At 36.1% G+C, this 22,698-nt stretch overlaps 1 protein-coding gene across 6 annotated transcripts in view; it reads left to right on the plus strand.

Moving 5' to 3' along the window:
* TRPC4 (transient receptor potential cation channel, subfamily C, member 4) overlaps positions 1-11,568 on the plus strand; it is a 251,741-nt gene extending 240,173 nt beyond the window's left edge. For 3 of the 6 annotated variants that reach the window (XM_011992974.1, XM_011992973.1, XM_011992978.1), the window contains 3 exons: positions 8,895-8,936; positions 9,065-9,154; positions 10,578-11,568. In XM_011992974.1, coding sequence (XP_011848364.1) covers positions 8,895-8,936; positions 9,065-9,154; positions 10,578-11,300 — 855 coding nt within the window. In that variant the 3' untranslated portion in view covers positions 11,301-11,568. The remainder of the gene's footprint in view (positions 1-8,894; positions 8,937-9,064; positions 9,155-10,577) is intronic. The other 3 variants (XM_011992975.1, XM_011992977.1, XM_011992976.1) reach the window with 2 other exon arrangements.
* Positions 11,569-22,698: the final 11,130 nt, after the last annotated feature.

A 22,698-nucleotide genomic window follows, 5' to 3' on the forward strand; every position in this document is an offset into this window, starting at 1 on the left:
TTTCAAACAATAAATAAATAAATGTATAAGATAAATGAGATATAAATTAAGATGGTTGTATTATTAAAAGAGGGGTTAACTGAGAAAGTGATATGAAAAGTATTTAATTTTTTCGTGAATTGATTTCAACTTGGTTAATCCTCCTGACAGTTTATTAGGTGTACATACAAAGACAATGAGATACACAAATAGCTATTAATTAAAAGGTGACATTTAAGGAACAGTAACAGTCACTTTGTGAAACCAGCACATGGCTTAGAATATACCATTATACCCCAAAGCGATCTTATATATCATTTAGCTCAACCGTTTCTTTTAAAAGAGAACCTGTTTACTTTGCCCATTGTCTGAGGGTCTCTTAGAGACAGAGCAGGGGAAAAATGCCGGGTCTTCCGTTTTCCAGCTCAAACTGCTTTCCATTGCCCTCTCTTACTTCCCTGAGAAGTCTGGTGAGCATGCAGCAGTACCTTCCCTGTTGTGTCTTTTGATTGTTCTCAGCAGCCTTTGCAAATCCTATCATCATTGTTTTCAGCTGCCTCTTAGACGCCTGTATCCAGAATCCCTTGTTTACCAGGCTGGTTTACCTTCTGCCCTTATCCTCAACCTGCTTATCTTTATGCTGCATTTTTGAAGCAGAAAATTAAAGCCACACTGCAAGTGAATTCATTCTTTGAAGTATTTTTCTGTAACCTTCCCATTTGTAGTTCACTTGCTAACACTCGTCACCCAGCCTTTGCGTAAACGTCACCCTGGTGCTCATTCCATTCACGTTCCCAGGAAATGCCTGGGAAACCAGTGCTCTTCAGGGTTGCTACACTGGCCACTCTCTAGGAGCCCATTATTGATGATCTTATCGTGCTATTTACGGCGTCCTAGTAATACTGATACAACTAGCTCTGAAAACTCATTAACTCATATTTCTTTGTAACTCTGGACTGCATTTAATGGGTGTTTGGGAGTTCCAGGTAAATTAATCTTTCACTTTACTGCTTTGTGGGAGAACACGTAAGTGGAGCAGAAATGCTTTATTATTGAGCACAACATTTGTGATAGAAAGCAAACCCATTATTGAGAGATCCTTCATCTCTGGACTATTAAAAAAACCATGAAAGCAGTCTACCCAAATAAGAAACACACTCTAACTTGTGTTTTTTGATATTGCTTCTTGTCAAGTGTTTTGTTTAACCTCATTTTATCAGCAAATACCCTTCTCGTTATTAAAGCATTCGTTCTCAAATTTTATAGCATACAAGAATTGTCAGGAGTCTCCATTTTAACAAGCATTTCCAGTTTATAACTTTAACTGGACAATTCTATTCAAGACAGCATTGGTGTTTACCACAATTTGTTTTGAAGTTTTTGAATCTTTAATTTGTGTGAGTACATAGTAGATCTGAGCTATTTAAACTAAAACAAAACCAGGTTTCCTGCTGTTGCTCCAAAAGTCCCGATCCATTTAATTCAAGTACAAAGATGCTATTATAATACAGTACTTCCCCAAAGCATTGAATTAATGTGAAACATATTTAATGCCACAGACTAGGTTTCTAAATGAAATGTTTACATTTATATGTTAGTGTACCAGACCAAAAAAAAATACTAGCTCTTTCAATAAAATCATAAGAAATGTTTTTAACTTCCTTAGTTTTATGTCTTCCACTTTTTGGTTTTCTCTCAAGCACATGGTGAGAAGAACAGGAGGCATGACGATCTCTGGCAGATCACTGAGCATCACTCAGCCCCGAGATACAGGTGGAATATTCGAGCCTGACTAGTTGCCACAGAAATATGCCCAGTTAAGTCACTGCAAATGAATTAGAAACTGTGAATAGATTAGCAACAGCTATCATCACTAAAGAAAAAATGCTCATAGTACATGCCTCTCAGACTTCATTTATAGTGGCAATTTGTCAAAATGTATTGCTCCCTAATCTTTAGGACACTCAGTAGGCCTAATGACAAATCTTACAGATATGACAACTTTCATCCATGAGGATCTCCAGATTTCCTAAATTACTGCTGCAAGATTTGTTGGCAGGGCCTTTTGATGAAACTTTATTTCCCCGTTGGGGATATATAGAAATTAATTGCTTGATATTCTTGGTATTTCAAGAGTGAGTTCCTGAATATTTGGTTTGATGATACAACATTCAGACATTTCACATGAATTATTTTGATATGCTTAGAAAATGTGTTCATGAAAAACAGTAAGCAGATGTATGCTATAAGGGTAGAGAAAGACTGTTTATAGAGAACAATATGTAGATCCATCTGCAAAGAAGTCAAACTGCAAATTTTGTAAAGGGATCACATCGCAGAATGCCCCTTGCCTTTTTAGTTTTCGTGAAAGGAGAAGAACACAGCAAGATGCATGGCTTAAGGAATTCAAGGAGCAAAGCAAAGACTAAAAGGCATAATTCATGGGCTTAAAATTCACTGCTAGACCAAAACCAGAGTGGAAATGAGAGAAAACAGCACTGAAAATTGACAGCAGGGACTAGCTACATGAAGTGAGCGTGACATTCTACATAGTGGACCTGGAGAGAACTGGAGATAAGAGTGAGAAAATGTCACAGCTTACTCTCCAGAGACCTCTCTTTTCTAGCTGCAAAATCTTCCCTGCTCTAAAGGAACCTGACACTTCTATTGAAATCCCAGAGTTTCCTTGCAGCAGCAGCGGTTTTTCACTAGATGGTCTTTCTCCTTAACATGAGTTCTCTGATCCAAACGCTGCCATTGTCTTGTCCTAACAGATCAGGAGGAACCTGCAAACTGTGAATTATGCTAATGTGGCACATAGGTATGCCCCCATCTTCTCCTTTAAAGCTACCTTGCCAAGGAATATTCCACACACAGTCTATTGACTTCTGATGTAGTTTGCAAAGGAAAGTGTCAACTTAAAGAGCACTTCTTCCAAAATATTTTTCCTAGACACTCAGTTAAGGAAGAAAAGTCCTTGATTTGTCATATAGTCCATTTTTTCTGTCTTAAACACAACTCACAACCAATCTAGTTTAAAAAAAAAAAAAAAAACGCTGCAAAATGCAAGTTCCAGAAATTTCTTTCTTTTTTTTTTTTTTTATTTCTGAGATGGAGTCTCATTCTCTTGCCCAGGCTGGAGTACAGTGGTGCTATCTCGGCTCACTGCAAGCTCCACCTCCTGGGTTCACACCATTCTCCCACCTCAGCCTCCTGAGTAGCTGGGACTACAGGCGGCCGCCACTATGCCCGGCTAATTTTTTTTGTATATTTTTAGTACAGACAGGGTTTCACCATGTTAGCCAGAATGGTCTTGAGCTCCTGACCTTGTGCTCCACACTCCTCAGCCTCCCAAAGTGCTGGGATTACAAGCGTGAACCACCACGCCCGGTCACCAAGTTCCAGAAATTTCTCTGTGATATTGTACACTCATTCACTGAGAAATTTTTTATTCCTAACACAGGTCTACCGTGCTATAGTTCTACCTAAGTTATTATTTTTAGATAACACCTAGTCAATGCAGATTACTCTGTCAAAGTTAATATGCAAATGGTTTGAAAGAAAATTAAATACCTATTTTCTTAGGTATTAAAGCTCAGTACCCCCTTAGGTATTTTTTAATGAAATGGCTTTCATTATATTACTTTTAAACACAAATTGTTCATTTATCCTGTTCTTGGTCTTTTCCAGTGATAATTATAAGAAAAAATATCTTCTCTTACGGTAACAAATCCCTTTGAAGCTCAACTGACCTTTACCCAACAAAAAGTATATGAATATCCTAAATATCATTGATGGTAGTTCTATTGTATAATATTCAATGGTGTCACTAATTGCCAAAAATTATTGTGATGTTTATTGCAAAGAGTACATATATTACGAGTTGAATTCTGTGCCCCTTCAAAAAAGATAGGTTGAAGTCCTAACCACCCATACTTAGATTGTGACCTTATTTGGAAGTAAGATTATTGCAGACATACTTAGTTAAGGTGAGATTATACTGGAATAGGGTCATTGTAAGAACATGGCCATGTCAAGACCGAGACCCGAGAAAAACACCATGTGAGATTGCAGATAGGCACCTGCCAGCCAAAGACCTCCAAGAATTAACAGCCACCACCAGAAGCTAGGAAGTCTCATTCCCACCTGATGCTGCTGCTAGATGACTATCAATGAAATTAAACTTTCATCACATGTCACTCAACTAGTCAAAATCCCCAAGTGCCTAGTAACCACCGGATTCATGTGCCATCTAAAATTCTACATTAACAGTCCATGCTAACTTCCCACTACAATCTCATCTGTATATTCCCAATAGCAAAGACTTTGCAACCATCGTGCCAGAAGTCTCCATAATGTGCCTCTCACTTTCTAACCCTAGCATATGTGCTCATCCTATTCCAATCGTCTGGAACACCTGTGCACCTCCCCTTGTCCAAATCCTATGATTGCTTCATGTCCCACGTAATACCCTATTCTCTATAAGAGGGCTGTTCTGGCTTCTTTCCTTCGTACAGTATTATCTCCTTCTCCCCTGTACTCAATTAACACACTTACAGCACTTCCCGTGTTTTCTTTTGTATTTTGCCTTCATGTGTAGTCATTCATGATCTTGGCAATCCACCTTTTGGACTATAAGCCATTTAAGGGCAAAAATGTGCTTTATTCATCTCTGGTTTCTTACACTCTATTGCCATACACATGTAGTCACTTAATAAATCTACCTTAAATTAGCCCTACAAGTTAAGAGAGTTCTGGCTCCAAAATGGAGCCTTGAGACACGCTGGCTTTACTCCCCACCATGGCAAACCAAACCCAAATATACAGTGTCAGGATTATCACCAGAAATATCCCAGGACTCAGATAGGAGGCAAAGCCCTTTTCCAGGGGTCGCAGAGAAATGAAAAACTCCTGGCACATGATAAAAGAATCGTATTTCCGGCCAGGCACCATGGCTCACACCTGTAATCCCAGCACTCTGGGAGATTGAGTCAGGCAGATCACAAGATCAGGAGTTTGAGACCAGCCTGACCAACATGGTGAAATCCCCGTCTCTATTAAAAACACAAAAGTTAGCCAGGCATGGTGACATGCACCTGTAATCCCAGCTACTCAGGAAGGTGAGGCCGGGGAATGGCTCGAACCTGGGAGAACGAAGTTGCAGTGTGCCAAGATCACTGCACTCCAGACTGGCGACAAAGCAAGACTCCATCATATTTCCATATCCAGGTGCCCTTCCCTTCAATCTGCCTGGCACCAAGAATATAAACAATTTCTCCCAACTCATGGTTCCTGCACTGAAAAAACTGAGATCTGAGGTAGACAATCAGCTTCCCCAATATCTTGCATTTCCTAGAAGTAGGCTTCTCCTTGCCTCAACCCATGAAAATCATCCTGAGCCCCTGAAGAGAAATATCCCTGAGCTTAGCCAGAGACAAAGGCAAAGGAGGAACTCTCATCCCCAGGCCTGGAGACTCTGCTCTGTAACTCGACCAAAGGAGACGCCAAATCAGAGTGGCTCTTCAGTAACAACATGTTGTAGGAGGTGCATTCCACAGGTCCGCTGGGCAGGAACCCCTAGCCAGTGTTCCTTTTTGCTATGACCTCTGAATTTTCCTTTGAGTTTCTATATCAGTGCTCACATATGGCTGTCTCATTAACGTCATAGCAAAAATTCAATGTCATGCAGAAAAGTTCGTAAAACTTTTGGGCTCCCCCCAAAAGATGACTGCCTACAGAGTCTGGGTCACATCTGTCCAAATTTACCAGAACTATCCCCTTACTCTGTCACTTACATGCAAGTTTCCTACCTCTAAACCTCTCTACTGCCAAAGCTGAAGGCATCTAATGATTTAGCTGAAGGAAATGCTCTCCACAAGCATGAATTGCCATCAAAATCACGCAAATTTTGATGCGTGAAATCTAAGTATATTATTTTACTTTCTCAGAGGTAATCGTAATATATTTCCTGCTATGCACAAGCTTTGAGAATCAAGATATTTTAAAACGCTGTTAAATCATATTATTAATCAAAAAGGAAAACAAAGTACAAAGGACAAGAACTAACATTAGCTAGCGACAGATGCCATAAATCTCTTATCTCATTTAATCTTCAAAACTACCCGTGGAGTTTATCTTCACCCTGTAAAATAAAAAATCAGGGAAGAGGGAGGATGTCAGAGTTAAACTCCCTGACTAGGCACAGTCAGCTTCAAACCCAGGTGTAACCCCTAGTACCATGTTCTTAACATCACACCACACTTTCTCCCAGAAAGTAAGGGCATAACAGTAATGATCACTAAACAGCCTATTCTGTCATGCTAATCAGGGAAACAGATTAAACAGATGAGAGCTCTATCAGCTGCATAATTTAGCATTAATTATTTGGTGAGTGCACCGCATTCATTTTGAGTTTTAGGTTCAGAGGATGGTTAACTTCATCCAATCCTATTTTTCTAGCCAGGATGTTGAAGTTCATTGCCTGATAAAATTTCATGCAACTAATAGTTTTGTGGTATTACCACATAATTATGGAGAATAATTGGTTGGCAAAAACAATGAACTGCATTAACTTAGTCTTAAACCTGGACTATAGAAACTGAATAACACCTGAAAGGTACATAGTGAACATTTTTAGTGTTCTTCTTTTTGAAAAGCTGTTTTGATTTTTAAAATTTTTTCCCAAGAAAATTAACCTAGAATTATCATTTCAAATGTAGTCTTTGACCTTTTTGTATTTGTATTAAAAATTTTTGACTTTGGATGAGTAAGATTCTACTGAAGGAAAGACAGTTTGTACTCATTTTAATACTAAAATGTATCATGATAATTTTCACTTATTACTCATAATTTTCTGATTCTGTCATCCTCAATTGTAGTTTGATGTTAAAGAAATTTAAAGTTAAATCTTGACTTCTAACTGCTCTCTGTTGAAAATGTCTTTATTGGATTTTAGAAGGATAGGATTCTAAAACACAGTAGTGAAACGTTATAGAACCTCGAAACAAAAATTAAGTAGACTAAATTCTTTCTATATTAAATTGAGAGTTTCTAGCTACTTAAACAATGAAAATCAGATCTCTGTTATAATATTTAGGGTGAGAGTGTTAAAGAAATTGATGTATGACTCACTTTAGTATTTTAGTTTACTTTAAGTAAATTTAAGGAGATCTAGAAGAGTGTGTGTTTCCTTCTAGAAGTGCTCTTTGTCTTAGGTTTCAGCTGAGCTGTGTCTCAATATGAGTCAGACACCTCCATCTGGTGGCCCAGCCATAAAATTCCCATGCCATGCTTTTTCAAGATGCTCTACATTTGTGTTGTTTCAAATTTCTGAGGTTTTAAATTAATAGCTTAATCTTATTTTAGATGTTTTTCTCAAAATGTATTTCTCATGCAAAAGTGAATGATAGTCAAAATAATTAGTGACCTTTAGGAAGCTAAGCATGTCTCATCTGTTCCTACAAATCACTACTAGTCATGAAAGACGGATGCATCCTTATGGCCAGTGAAAATAGCATTTTCTTCTATTTCTCTGAAGAGAAGAAAATAGTCTCTTTTAAATCGTTTAATATTTAAATTATCATTTCACAGTGATGCAGGCACAGCTCTTTTCAATATTCTATTTTATCAGCCTGTGATTATTTATTAAGAAACAAGATCAAAAGCCTCATTTTAAAACCAAGATATATTATCCCTTTTGCTTTCTCACAATTTACCAAATTAATTCCTTTATTATAGAGATATTTTTATTTTACATTATTTTGGCCGGTTTTCTTCCTGAAGAATCAATGCTGATGTTTATTCAACATACATAAAATTGGGATTATGTAGGGTTTTTTCTCATATATTTAGAATACTTGAGAATCTGCAAATATATAAATGTCATTTATTATTTAACTCAACTCATAATGGACTTTTTTCAATCATTAAACAACCCATCTCTCTATTCCATACTCCCAAATCACTGCTCTGTGCTTACCCCACCTCTACTCTCAAACCATTCTGATGCCTTCAGAATATGAGCTGGGACTCACATTTAATTTATTAAATGAGTTAATAAATGCTGTGTTTCAACAGAATCCTTTATTTATTTATTCTGTTAAATCCAGCCATCTACTTAAACAGGAATCTCCTCTTACTGTATATACAATTGAAATTAATATTGGAGAGTTCAGCAACTAACAAGATTTCTGATTAACTGTTACACAACATAACTTCTTAATCATGCCATGTTAATATTTATGAAGACTTTTAAATTTCTATTTGATATGTACTATCTCTCATCATCATTTCACCTGATTTTGAATGTGTATTAACTCTAACTAATTTTTCATCATCTTGTGTCCTGTATGAGAACAACAGTTGTCATTGTTAACTTACTCTGCATTTCAAATGTCATATAGATTATATACGTTTGTTCACTCATTCTTTTGATTCATGTGCAGCACTTTTTTTTCTTTTTTCTTTTTTTTTTTTTTTTGAGACGGAGTCTGGCTCTGTCCCCCAGGCTGGAGTGCAGTGGCGCGATCTCCACTCACTGCAAGCTCCGCCTCCTGGGTTCACGCCACTCTCCTGCCTCAGCCTCCCAAGTAGCTGGGACTACAGGTGCCTGCCACCACGCCCGGCTCATTTTTTGTATTTTCGGTAGAGATGGGGTTTCACCATGTTAGCCAGGATGGTCTCGATCTCCTGACCTCGTGATCCACCCGCCTTGGCCTCCCAAAGTGCTGAGATTACAGGCGTGAGTCACCACGCCCGGCCCATTTGCAGCACTCTTTAGCCATTGCCCATTGACTAGTAAAACTCCCACTTTGAAGAAATGAGAATAAAAACATTCTTGATTTTAAAAAATAAATTATTTTTTAGAATAGTAATATAACAGTATAACCAGAAAGGAATGTCCTTTTCCTTTTCAGAGGCGAGCTGCTGATAATTTGAGAAGACATCACCAGTACCAAGTAAGTTGTCCTTGTACTATGTCTTGAAATTTTCATTAAAATAAAATGCAGTCCCCCCTTCAGAACTGACTCAGGAGGAAATGTATTTACTCACTGAGTATCAATACTCTTGTTCTAAAATGCCTCAGGAAGTTATGAGGAACCTGGTGAAGCGATACGTCGCTGCAATGATTAGAGATGCTAAAACTGAAGAAGGCCTGACCGAAGAGAACTTTAAGGTAACCGTTTTCATCTCCATCACAAGAGGCAGATTGTGCAGAATATGGATCCAGATAGAGGACATTTAAAATCAGAGCTAGAAACGCGGCTGTGTGTTCCAGCAAGCCTGTGTGCCTTCTCATCTTTCAACTGAAACCCTACAGAACTGTAAAAATAAAAGAAAAGCTAGTGATGAAATTTCTTCTCAAAATACAATGTTTTCACACATACAGAGAAAAGCCTAGTGATTAAGGCATTCTGACTTACCTGATCCCAGAGTGAGCTTGTTTCTGAAATTTCAGCCTGATCTTAAAATCTGAAACATTTAGTAACTAACACACTAACAACAAAACTTCGTGTGTTCTGCAAAACTTTGATAGCAGAAAATTTAAGATTTGAGTTTAATTGTAACTAATACACTTAAAAACATTCTCCTTGATATTTTTTAAATTGTGTAAGAGGAAATAAGTAAAATGTGTGAAATACTATATTCTTGAATCACATGTTTAAAATAATTTAGGTTAAAATTATTTAGTTAGTGTTTAGAGATTTTGGAAGAATGATTAAGGTCCATAAGATCTTACAGGCCAAAACAAACAAACACATTAAACAAAATCTATAGGAGATATTTAACATAGAAAATAGCAGGTTTGAACGTGAGAATGAAGTAGTGAATTAGGTAAGAAGATAGAGAAATTACAAAACCTAAAGTGCAGGTTGAAAACTAGCTAGAAGCCCAGATTTTCTTTGCAGTCATAAAGTTCAAATTGTAATGTTAAATGATTCATGTTGCTTTAGGAGATAGGTTAGGGCAGGAAGCCACCAAGAAGGCTGCCATCAGGTTAAGACTGAGAATTCAGTTGCCCCAAAAGACAAGGAAAAAGGATGAGTCTAAGAAACGTCATTAGATCCGAAGAAATTCCTAGGATGCAGAGGCTGATCCAGATTTAGGGGGAAAGTCCTCTTTAAGACAGTAAACAACTGCAAGTAACTACCAGCTCTTAAAATGTTAGGCTCCACATAATTTTCAGATATCCCTGTGGACAGAAAAATGTGCCAATATTAAAAATCCTATGAAATACACCCCAGAGACAGTGAAGTAACTTGGCAGCAGATGACTCATTTGGAGAGGAAGTCTTCGAAACTGTAGTCCCAGAGAAACCCAATATACTCAGCTGCGCGTTGGTGGCAAAGATAACTCGTGTTTCTTTTTGCATCAACCTTAGGAAGTGTCCTTCCCAATTCCAATAAGGAAATTAGTAGACATCAAAATGACATCAAGTATCCGTGAGAGAACTTGGAATTCTAAATAGAACCACAGGAGAGTAGAATCCTTGTTTCTGAAAAGGAGTGAAAACAGTTCTGACCCATACATGAGACAAGAAAATGGTATTTCCAAATGTTTAAGTCCTAACCTAATTTTTCATTTTAAATTCTACATAGGAACTAAAGCAAGACATTTCTAGTTTCCGCTTTGAAGTTCTGGGATTACTAAGAGGAAGCAAACTTTCCACAATACAATCTGCAAATGCCTCGAAGGAGTCTTCAAACTCGGCAGACTCAGATGAAAAGAGTGATAACGAAGGTAATAGCAAGGACAAGAAAAAGAATTTCAGCCTTTTTGATTTAACCACCCTGATTCATCCGAGATCAGCAGCAATTGCCTCTGAAAGACATAACATAAGCAATGGCTCTGCCCTGGTGGTGCAGGAGCCACCCAGGGAGAAGCAGAGAAAAGTGAATTTTGTGACCGATATCAAAAACTTTGGGTTATTTCATAGACGATCAAAACAAAATGCTGCTGAGCAAAATGCAAACCAAATCTTCTCTGTTTCAGAAGAAGTTGCTCGTCAACAGGCTGCAGGACCACTTGAGAGAAATATTCAACTGGAATCTCGAGGATTAGCTTCACGGGCTGACCTGAGCATTCCCGGTCTCAGTGAACAATGTGTGTTAGTAGACCATAGAGAAAGGAATACGGACACACTGGGGTTACAGGTAGGCAAGAGAGTGTGTCCATTCAAGTCAGAGAAGGTGGTGGTGGAGGACACGGTTCCTATAATACCAAAGGAGAAACATGCTAAAGAAGAGGACTCGAGTATAGACTATGATCTAAGCCTCCCAGACACAGTCACCCAGGAAGATTATGTGACCACAAGATTGTGATACTTGAAGGAGGAAGCGTTTACCATACACATATATATTTTCCGTAGTGCTCTGGGTGTGGGAAAATGTTTAAATTCTATTAGCAAATGCTAACTTACACTTTATAGCGTTTCTCAACTGTGGCATATTAACCTGTAACATGTTTAAATAAGGCAAAGGCAATCAAAAACCTTTTTGTTTTGTAGCCTGCTTTTGCTTTCACAATTTGTTTTACAATTGTTTTTGTTAATAAATAAATGCACCTTGTATTCTTGTACTGTTGCAATAACCCACAGAAACATTTTAGCTATCTTTTTCAATTAAAACAAATGTCATTTATTTCATGTGATAGTTGACTCCTAAAATAGCTATTTTTATACGCAAAAACCAATGTGGCTGAAATATTATAGCTTTTCATAATTTTTTAGGGTCTCTAGAGAGGGTTCCTTGCCAAGGACTTTTCACCTAGTCCTACAGTTTGACTTTAAAACACAAATATTACCAAATTATTTCTTAAGGACATGTAAATAATTGTTGTACACAATTAAAGCAAGCAAGTCGTCTTCTCGTGCAGTCATGTCTAAACCTCCTCAAAGTCACAAATACTTTGCAGGGTTTTAGGTTGTTCCAGGGTTTCCTTTCAGTAAGTAAAAGAAGTGTTTGTCTTAATACATTTTGATGATTGATGATTTTCAATGACATTTTGTCAGAAAAAAACTCGCCCCTCCAGTTTTTTTTAATTACCTATTTCAGATTCCACTGCTTATCAGTATAAATATGAGTCTTTATGAATAACTGAAATTCAAAAATATGGCAAAAATTCTCAGTTATAGAAAAGAATAAACCATACTGTAAGCACATTTAACAAGCAAGATGATTGCATACTAATAATATCCAAATGAAAATGAATGTATTCTAAACAATCTAAATCTAAGTAAAGTTGAATTCCAGTATTTTCAATCAACGCGATATTGTAATCAATTCAAAAGAAGTACAAAAACCTAGCAGTCTCTTTTCACCAGTAATCATTATATATTTCTTTAAAATTAAAATCACTCAAAAATCATTATTAATTTTATCAGCAGATATAGATATATTGTTTTGCCTATAGGAAAAGCATTCTTATTTCTTGTTTTTCTTTCTGTTGTTTGCAAGATAATTTAGCTTATAATAATTCACTGAACTATTACAAGGAAAGTGTTCCCAATTTACATAAAATTGGTACTAGAAACTTAAAGCTTAAATTACATTGCTTGTGTCTATTTAAGCCACTATGGGAGGTTTCTTCACCACATAAAATTCGCATTTATTTCAAATAAATGGAAAAACGCTAAGTTCATTTTATTTCAAAAATTACTCTGCAGACCTCAGAAATTGCATATGGTTTATCATTGACCCCAAACGGCACAATGTTATGGGACTCAGTTTCTCATTAGCAAACATCAAAAATAAGGAATAACAGCAATAACAATGCCAGTCTCTGTTCTATTCCTATACACTTATTAACATATACGTACTGCTCTTAACAGCCCTCTGAAGTAGCTCCTGTTTTTGTCCCCATTTTACAGATGATGAAACTGAGACCAGCACTAACTGGCTAAGGTAACACAGCTCGTGATGGAGCTGTGATATGTCCATCAGAGCCATTCCCTTCACCACTGCATTGTACTGCCTTTCAGAACATAAAATGAGCAAGTTATAAAATATGCATATACAGGGGTTACCATTGCCACTTCTGAAGTCCCATACCTTGAGAGAGAATGAGTATGGTAAGCTTCATAAGCGTCCCTTCTTCTAAAGCAAGAGAAATGTGCAAAATATAAAATGTGCTGTATTTGATTCTTTAGACTAAATGACATTAAAGCTAGTAGATTTTAAAAACATACTCAGTATGTGATCTCAGAACTCAATTTGAAATACTAGATTTTAATTTTCAGAAAAGCCAGGAGCACTAAGCCCCTGTTCACTCCTAAATCTAGTTTTTGGGGACTTAAGAATGGACCAGATAGATTTGGAGAAACACAAGCCTAATGAATGTATTTATTGTTTCAAGAACATCTTTATCTTAAGTATATTAGGGCTCAGAGCAAATCCTGGGGCTACTCAATTTTTTCTAAATCATACATACTGTAGTAGAGAAATTGTAGGCCTATTCTTAACATTTGGGATATTTTCCATTAATTTCTTTTTGCCTCTCCTGTGCATTGCTGTTTCGTTTTGTTTTTTCCCAAAGTCAGGACACTATACATCAACATTATACATACTTTACCAGAATTTAATTTCAAATTCTCTCTGTTCCTTCAAGCAACACCAGTAACAGTACAAGCAACAAAACCTTTTTTCCCCAGTAGCTTATTTACAACAGGGGTTAAGGTGCTGACATTTTATAGGGGAACATGATGGTAGTAGAGGAATGTGTTTGGAGCAAGTAAGACCATCCTTTTCAGTGTCCTAGAAACGATGATTCTAACAACCCCCAGATGTTGCTGACAGATGTGTTTATGAGTATGAACAAAGTGTTGGATATTATTAGTACCAGCTGCTACTAATATAACTAGAATTGAATGCTATTCTAAATATGTAGTGATATTATGTAGCATTAATGAAGATGAGTAAGGATAAACTAAGAAAAGTAAAACAACAGCAGGATAGCAAGCAAAGAAATGTTATTTCTTTGAGGTCTGTAAGTGAGTACTTCAGGATTTTCATTTCTACTCAATATTTCTATCCACAGAAATTTCTAAATGCTACAGAGAAGTTTGAAATCACCTTCATTTACATAAACAATATTTCTCCTTTTTCATACTCTCTTAATCTTAAAAAATCTATTTTTCTTAAATTTTGTGTCTGAATTGGGTGAAGGAGCGTGTTGAAAATTCGGTTTAATAGACTAGCAGGTAAGTTTAAAACACTTTGTTTATCACAAGTATATTTTGGAAGCTCCATTTATAAGAAAGTATGCTATAAAGATGTACCTCATCATTTGTAATAAAGGTTTTCCTTAAAATTTCTGTGCAAATAAATCTATATTAACTTCAGTAAGGAAATTGGCTATATTTTTTTAAATGGTGGTGAATTATTTTATAAAACGATGAGTAATTTTTCAAAGTGCTAAACATACTCAAAATGTATCTGTTTCATGAGCTGAATATTTGTATATCAAATTTTCTTAAAATAGTTACTCTATCTACTGGATGGCAATTAAACTAATGCAAAAACATACTCACTTTCCTGCCTTGACATAGACAGCAACTTGAAATACTTTAGTGATCAAACAAATTGATGAAAAGTCAAGGATAGTAGACTTACCATGCTATTCTTAAAGAAGGAAGGTCAATTTTCTAGCAAAGGTGGAGGAAACATAAGTAACAATGGCATAAGAATATATTCTTCTAACATTTGATAATCCTTAATAACTCTGGGATTTAGTTGAGTAAATGACTATCCAGTCTCACGGCTCTTTATTGAAGAGAGGCCACCAAGTTTTGAAATCTGTCCATTCTTAGTCCTTGTGTATTGTATTTTTATCTGTCTTCTACAGTGTACACAGCTGCCTTCCATGCTCAGTGTCCTTAAAACTCAACCTAGTAAGAACCATCCATTGTGGCCCTGTAAACATGCTTACAATATATTTTTCTTTTTTGGATTATCTGAAATCCTGACTTAAAACTAACCATAGAATTTAGAAATTTAATATTACTGGCATTCCTCTTAACTCCAAAACCATGATTCTGATTTTACAATGTCTGAAAAGGCATTTTATTTATACAGTGTTATCACGTGCCTTTTTAAATTTAAATTTTAGAACCATGTTAAACAAGTTCACCGTAGATAACTGGGGAAAGTAAAGCCCAGGGAATTTATGGAAATTATCTAAATTTACCCAGGTGTTTGGTGGTCAAGTTGGGGGCTTAAACAAACACCTCCTCATCTCGATATTTGGATGAGACATCACATTATAAATGCTTTGACCACTGACTTTTTGTTTGGGGAACGTTTTGTCCTCTTTGCCCTTGTAGAAGATATAGTTGTCCAAACATTCAAGTTAAAATTCAGAATTAATACCATGTTATCTTTTGTTTTTCTACAAAGTTGTGTTCAGAGAATTTTTTCAAAGTTGGTTTCTTACTGTTTTCAGAAAATACACTGTTCATTTTCACTGAAAGTGTAGATTTTATGGTAACCTATATGCATATTGGTAATAATAAAATGTATTAAATAATATCAAAGCTTCTCAAATGAAAAACGATAGAGATGGACAATGTACAGTTAAGCTAAGATTGGGACAGTGGGACCAAACCTGGGTACAGTCACACCATTACTAGGCTGACAGTGAAGATGTCTCTGCAGGTCAAATTCACCAGTAGCAAAACCATTAATTTCCTCTAGAGCTGCACTGTTCAATAAGGTAGCTCCTATCCACATACAGCTATCAATCACTTATAAGTGTGACAAGTCTGAATTAAGATGTGCTGTAAGTGTGAAGCACACACCAGATTTCTAAGACAGTATGAAAATAATGTAAACTAGCTCATAAATATTTTATATTGGCTACATATTGAACTGATAGTATTTATGAAGTATTGATTTAAAATATACTAACTAAACGAGTTATGTTTCTTTTTTCCTTTTTCAATGTGGCTACTAGAAAAACGAAAAATATGTATGTAGCTTGCATTTGTGCCTTGCAATGCATTTCTATTGGACACTGCTGCTCAGGAACATTTGTATTTGTTTCAGTCAACTCATGTATCTCCATCATGTGAATTACAATGGTAGAAAATTCTGTATTTAATTATTCAAAAACATTTTATGCAGCTCTATTAAAGTTTGCAGTCTCTCCTTGATTCCTAATCTTCTAATGGAATCACTGGTCATAATTTGCTGTTTTTCCATGTTTTTCCTTTGCCTTTACAAATGTATTAATATACAAATATATGTGCAGCTATATAGGTTATGGTTTTATCATTTTTATCCAGAATTTCATCACACTATACCTATAACTTAATGTTTTTATCTAACAGTGTATCATGGAAACCTTTTCTAAAGTAATTAAATATAGAGGAGCCATTTGAATCTGTATAAATTCCTCCACTAGTTATTTTACCTAGTGAAATATTATCACATGCTATTTTTAAAACCATGATAAAAGAGCTACTTATTGGAGAAAACACAAGGTTTTGTTTTTTGAGACAGAGTCTCTCTCTGTTGCCCAGGCTGGAGTGCACTGGCGTAATCTTGGCTCACTGCAACCTCCGTCTCCTGGGTTCAAGCGATTCTTCTGCCTTAGCCTCCTGAGTAGCTGGGATTACAGATATGTACCACACGTCTGACTAATTTTTGTATTTTTAGTAGAGATGAGATTTGACCATATTGGCCAGGCTGGTCTCAAACTCCTGACGTTATGATCAGCCCGCTTCGGCCTCCCAAAGGGCTGGGATTACAGGCGTGAGCCACCGCACCCAGCCCACAATGTATTTAAGTGATGAGAAGTGACTGATAGACAACAAGGTGTGTCTGAAAGGCAAATAAGCTCATTTCTCTCTTTTGTTTACAATCTTGCAGGGCTGGGTTTCTGGTACCAGCATCGCTTCTGTGCATCGTTCTCTCACGCACTATACTTTAACCATTCTAAACTTCTTTCAGCTACTTATGAGTTAGTATTGTTCTTTTCTCTAACATTTGCAAACATTGTTTTTCCATGCTTGAATAAGAATTGTACCAAAATTTTATTATTTTAAATAATTTTAATACAGAATTTTAATTAATTCTAGTTGACTTATTTTATGATTTCTTTTAGGTCTAATCTAATTGTTTTACCAAATTCCTTCTGTGTGTGTGTGTTTTTTTTTTTTTTTTAGAAAATCTTTTCCTAATACTGTACATAAAGGGCCAGGTTACCCCTCTGGAAATGAGGTGTGATCCACATTGACATGACATGCTTTCAGGGCACCAGTGTCCTTTGAGAGGATTAATTACACCCAGCAGACAACTCACTGTGCTGCTTCAGCATTCAGAATGCAAAATGCCCAGTACTTTGGGGGAAGGCAGGAAACTGATATTTTTTCATAGCTGCTGTGGAGTGACTGCAAGTCAGGCACTTCATCTCTTTAGACTTCAGTTGCTGATATTTGAAATTTCTGGATGAAAATATCTTATCTATCTCAAAATTATGAAACTATACTAAGTCATCTTTCTAAAGTTAGAAGTACCAAATATGAAATTAGAAAAAAAGGTTTTTTAGATTATCGTAGATTCATATTCAATTGTAAGAAATAATGCAAGCATTTCTCATGTACCATGTACCCATTTTCCCCCAACGGAAACATCTTTCAAACTGTAATGCAAATATCGCAGGATTTTCACATGTGTTTCATTATCCACTGATGTTACGCTAATTTCCAAAGATTTACATGTACTTACGTGTGTGTATGTGTGTGTGTGTGTGTGTATTTGTGTGTTTATTTCATTTTATACAGTTTTACCTCACACACACAGGTTTGTGTATCCACAACCTGGATACAAAATACAGAACAAATATATATAGACAAAATACAGAAAATTTCCATCACCACAAGAATCCTGAAATTGTCCTTTTAGAGAAATACCTCAGAAATATTGTTGGTTCAGTTCCAGACTACTGCAATAAAGCAAATATCACAATAAAGCAAGTTATACAAATTTTTTCATTTCCCAGTACATATAAAAATCACCCCAGCTGGACAGCAATGTTCCCCAAATCCACAAGACGAGGGGTTCGTTCTCGGAAAAAAATTGGAACTACAGAGAATCTAGACCAGGACTCAGGGACAGTGGAGGGTAGAGTTAACTGAAAGTCAGGTCTGATTTTAGAGCAGCAGGAAAAACAAATGTCATATACAAAGTGCTTTGAATAAGAACAAATAAGACTTTTAAATATCAGTACTCAAATTGATAGCAGGGTTTGCAGAATGTTTGCTTTTTTTTTTTTTTTTGTCCAAACATGTTGTGATTTGAAGTGACAAAGTTTGGGTCCTATTCTCTTTGAATGTTTGGCTCTTATATTTATGTTTATAAACAAGTATACCACTGGATCATGATAAATAACAAAGTTTCAGTGTAGAGTATTAGTTTTTGTCTTCTCTTTCATCAGTGAAGACAGAATTCTGAATGTTATTTTCTTCTGAAAGTTAGAGGAGGCATCAAAAGTTGAAATTTAGCAGACGTATTTTTCAGATTTTAATTACTAGAAAAAATATTATTTTTAGGATTCAATGACTATTATTGACTATGTAACTAATAAAATGTTATTATGGTACTTTTAGATTAAAAGTCTATTCCAAAGTGCATTTTGGTTTTTCAGATGTTCTGAATTCTAGTGTGTAAATATTATAAAAGTATTGAAATTTTGAAGTGGGTGGAGTTCCCTCCCTTCTCTTTGGGTTAGTTTCTAAAACTTAATGAAATGGAAAGCAAGTGTCTTTTCCCCCTAAAAAAAGGTTACATTTTATTCCTTATTGTACTGAGACCCAAATAAAATAGATAAATCAGAAAAAAAAAAGTTACATTGATACTATACTGTAGTCCATTAAGTATGTGATAGCACTCTTTCTAAAAAGCAATGTACATATCAAAAGCAATGTACATATCTTAACTAAAAAGGGTTTATTGCTAAATATTGCAAACAATAACCTGAACCTTCACTGAGTTGTAATCGTTTTGCTGGTGAAGGGCCTTTTCTCTATGTTGATGGCTGCTGATTTATCAGAGTGGTTGTGGCTGACTTTTGGGGTCACTGTGGCAATTTTTTCACATAATACAACATTGAAGTTTGGTGCCTTGATTGACTCTTCCTTTCGCAAAAAATTTTCTCTGTAGCATCTGATGCTGTTTGATAGCATTTTACTTATAGAACTTATTTCACAGTTGGAGTCAGTCATTTCAAAACCTGCTGCTGCTTTAGCAACTAAGTTTAAGTAATCATCTAAATCCCTTGTGGTCATTTTAACAATCTTCACAGCATCTTCACCAGGAGTAGATTCTGTCTAAAAAAAAAAGCCACTATCTTTGCTCATCCATAAGAAGCAATTCCTCAGCTGTATTAGTTTTATCATGAGATTGCAGCAATTTAGTTATAGCTTCAGGCTCCACTTCTAATTCTAATTCTTTTGCTATTTCTACGACATCTGCAGTGACTTCCTCCACTAAAATATTGAAAACTTCAAAGTCATCCATGGGGACTGGAATCAGCTCCATCCAAATACTGGTTCATGTTGGTACTTTGACTTCTCCTCATGAATCACAAATGTTATTAATGATATCTACAATGGTAAATTCTTTCCAGAAAGTTTTCAATGTACTTCGTCCAGATCCATCAGAGGAATCACTATCTATGGCATTTACAGCCTAACAAAATGTATTTTTTAAATAATATGACTTGAAAGTCAAAAATTGTCCTTGATCCATGGGCTGTAGAATGGATGCAGTGTTAGCTCACATGGAAACATCTCTGGGTATCTCTCCATCCGAGTTCTTAGGTGACCAGGCACACTGTAAATGAACAGTTGTATTTTAAAAAACAAAACAAAACTCTTGTTCTGAGCAGTAGTTCTCAACAGTGGGCTTAAAATATTCAGTAAACCATGCAGTAAACAGATGTGCTGTCATCTAAGCTTTGTTGTACCATCAATAGAGCATAGGCAGAGGAGATTCAGCATAGTTTTTAAGGGCCCTAGGAGTTTTGGAATGGTAAATGAGCACTGGCTTCAGTCAACAGCTGCATTATACCCTAACAAGAGAATCACCCTATTCTTTGAAACTTTGAAGCCAACCATTGACTTCTCCTCTCTAGCTAGAAAGTCCTAGACAGTATCTTCTTCCAGTAGAAGGCTGTTTTGTCTTCTGGACACTTCACTGCAGCTTCTACATTAGCACTTGCTGCTTTACCTTCCACTTTTATGTTATGAAGATTGCTTCTTTTCTTAAACCTTATGAAACAATCTCTGCCAGCTCCAAACTTTTATTTTCCAGCTTCCTCACCTATCTCAGTCATCATAGAATTGAAGAGAGTTAGAGTTTTGGTCTGGATTAGACTTTGGCTTAAGGGAATGTTGCGGCTGGTTTGATGTTCTATCCAGACCACTCAAACTTTCTTCATATTAGCAATAAGTCTGTTCTGCTTTAACCTTTGTGTGTTCACTGGAGTCAAACTTTTAATTTCCTTCAAGAACTTTTTCTTTACATTCACAATTTGACTGTTTGGTGCGAGAGGCCTAGCTTTCACCCTATCTTGGCTTTTAACAAGTTTTCCTCACTAAACTTCATTATATCTATAGCTTTTGATTTCAATTGAGAGATACGCAGCTCTTTCTTTCACTTGCACACTTAGAAGACTTTGCAAGGTTATTAATTGGCCTACTTTCAATATAGTTGTGTCCAGGGCACAGGGAGTCCAAAGGAAGGGAAGAGAGAAGGGTAATATTCAGTCAGTGGGGCTGTCAGAACAGACCACATTTATGGATTTAGTTCACCATCTTACATGGGCACAGTCTGTGTTACACCCAGACAATGACAATAGTGACGTCAAGAATCACGGATCACAGATTACTATAACAGATATAATAATAATGAAAAGGTTTACAATATTGTGGAATTACCAAAATGTGACACAAAGGCACAAAGTGAGCCCATGCTGTTAAAAAGATGGCATCCATAGACTTGCAGGTTCCATTTGTAAAACAATGCAATATCTGTGAAGCACAATGGAGAAAAGTGCAGTAAAACAAGGTATAGCTGCATAATACTTCCATTTGCCCTCCTCCACCCCCGCACCCATCCCTAACCCCTGACTACCACTGATTTGTTATCCATTTTTTATCATTTTGTCATTTCAAATCAAAACATTTACCAGTGTCATATAAATGGAATTATGTAGCATGTAACCTTTAGAGGTTAGTGCTTTTCACTCAGCATAATTCTTTGAAAATTTATTCAAGTTGTTTGTTTATATCCATCAATAGTTTGATTCTTTTTTATTGCTCAGTTAAATTCCCTGGTGTGGATATAACAGCGTTTGTTTAGCGTTTCACCCATGGAAGGATAGCTAGGCTATTCCCAGTGTTTGGCTAATACAAATAAAGCTGCTAGGAACATTTATGTACAGGTTCTGGTGTGAACATAATTTTTATTTGTCTGGGATAGATGCCCAGAACTACAATTGCTAGGTACTATGGCAGTTTCATACTTAATTTTATAAAAGACATGTCAGTGTACTATACCTTTTACACACTCGCCAACAACATATGAGTGATTCTGTTTCTCTTTTTTTGCTAGCATTTTATGTAGGTACCAATTTGTATTTTACTCATTCTGATTCCTATGTAATAATATCTCATTGTGATATTAATTTGCATTTTCCTGATGGATAATGATTTTAAACACCATTTCTTGTGTTTTTTCCCCATCTGTATGCCATCATGGTGACATGTCTGCTCACGTCATTTGTACATTTTCTAATTAGACTGTTTGTATGTTTGTTTTTATTGCTGACTTTTTGAGTGTCCTTTTTATATTTGAGATACCAGTCATCTGTTGGATGTGTTTTGCAAATATTTTCTCCCAGTCTGTAACTTGTCTTTTCATCTTCTTGACAGAGTTTTCAACAAAGCACAATTTTAAGATTTTAAGTCCAATTTTTTGATCTCACTTTTTACAAAAATTCGAAAAACACTTTGCCTAGATCATGAGGATTTCATTCTATGTGTTTTTTTTCTAAAGCTTGTATTCTTTTGTGTTTTATATGTAATCATACTGTCTTTCCCATTTTTTCAAGTACATTAAGTAGTACACCGTATTAGTTCATTTTGCATTGCTATAAAGGAATACCTTAGACTGGGTAATTTATAAAAAGAGGTTTGGCTCAGGGTTCTGCGGGCTGTGCAAGCATGGTGTTGGCATCTGACCAGCTTCTGGTGAACAAGAAGCTTTTATTCTTGGCAGAAGGCAAAGGGATATCAAGTGTGTCCCATAGTGAGAGAGAACCCGAAAGAGAGTTGCTATACTCTTTTAAACAACCAACTCTCATGTGAACTCATTACTACCAGGAGGTCACCAAGCCACTCATGAGGGCTCTGTCCCAATTACCCAAACACCTTTCACTAAGCACCAGCTCCATCACTGGGATCACAATTAAACATAAGATTTGGAGGGGACAAATAAATAAACCACATCACATACATACAGATTTATAGAAGAAAAGTAAGCTTCAGGAATAGAATCACACATGTATGCATAGAGGAAATGATGAGGGGAATGGTGAATGGCAAACATGCAGTTATTAATAGCAGTAAAATGAGGAGACAACACGAAAGAAAAATCATTTTTATGAGATAAAAACTAACCCAGTTACCCTGAAATTGTAGCCAGACTTTTCTGAAGTTTG

This window comes from Mandrillus leucophaeus, unplaced genomic scaffold, assembly GCF_000951045.1.
Source record: "Mandrillus leucophaeus isolate KB7577 unplaced genomic scaffold, Mleu.le_1.0 Scaffold421, whole genome shotgun sequence".
Classification (NCBI taxonomy): Eukaryota; Metazoa; Chordata; class Mammalia; order Primates; family Cercopithecidae; genus Mandrillus; species Mandrillus leucophaeus.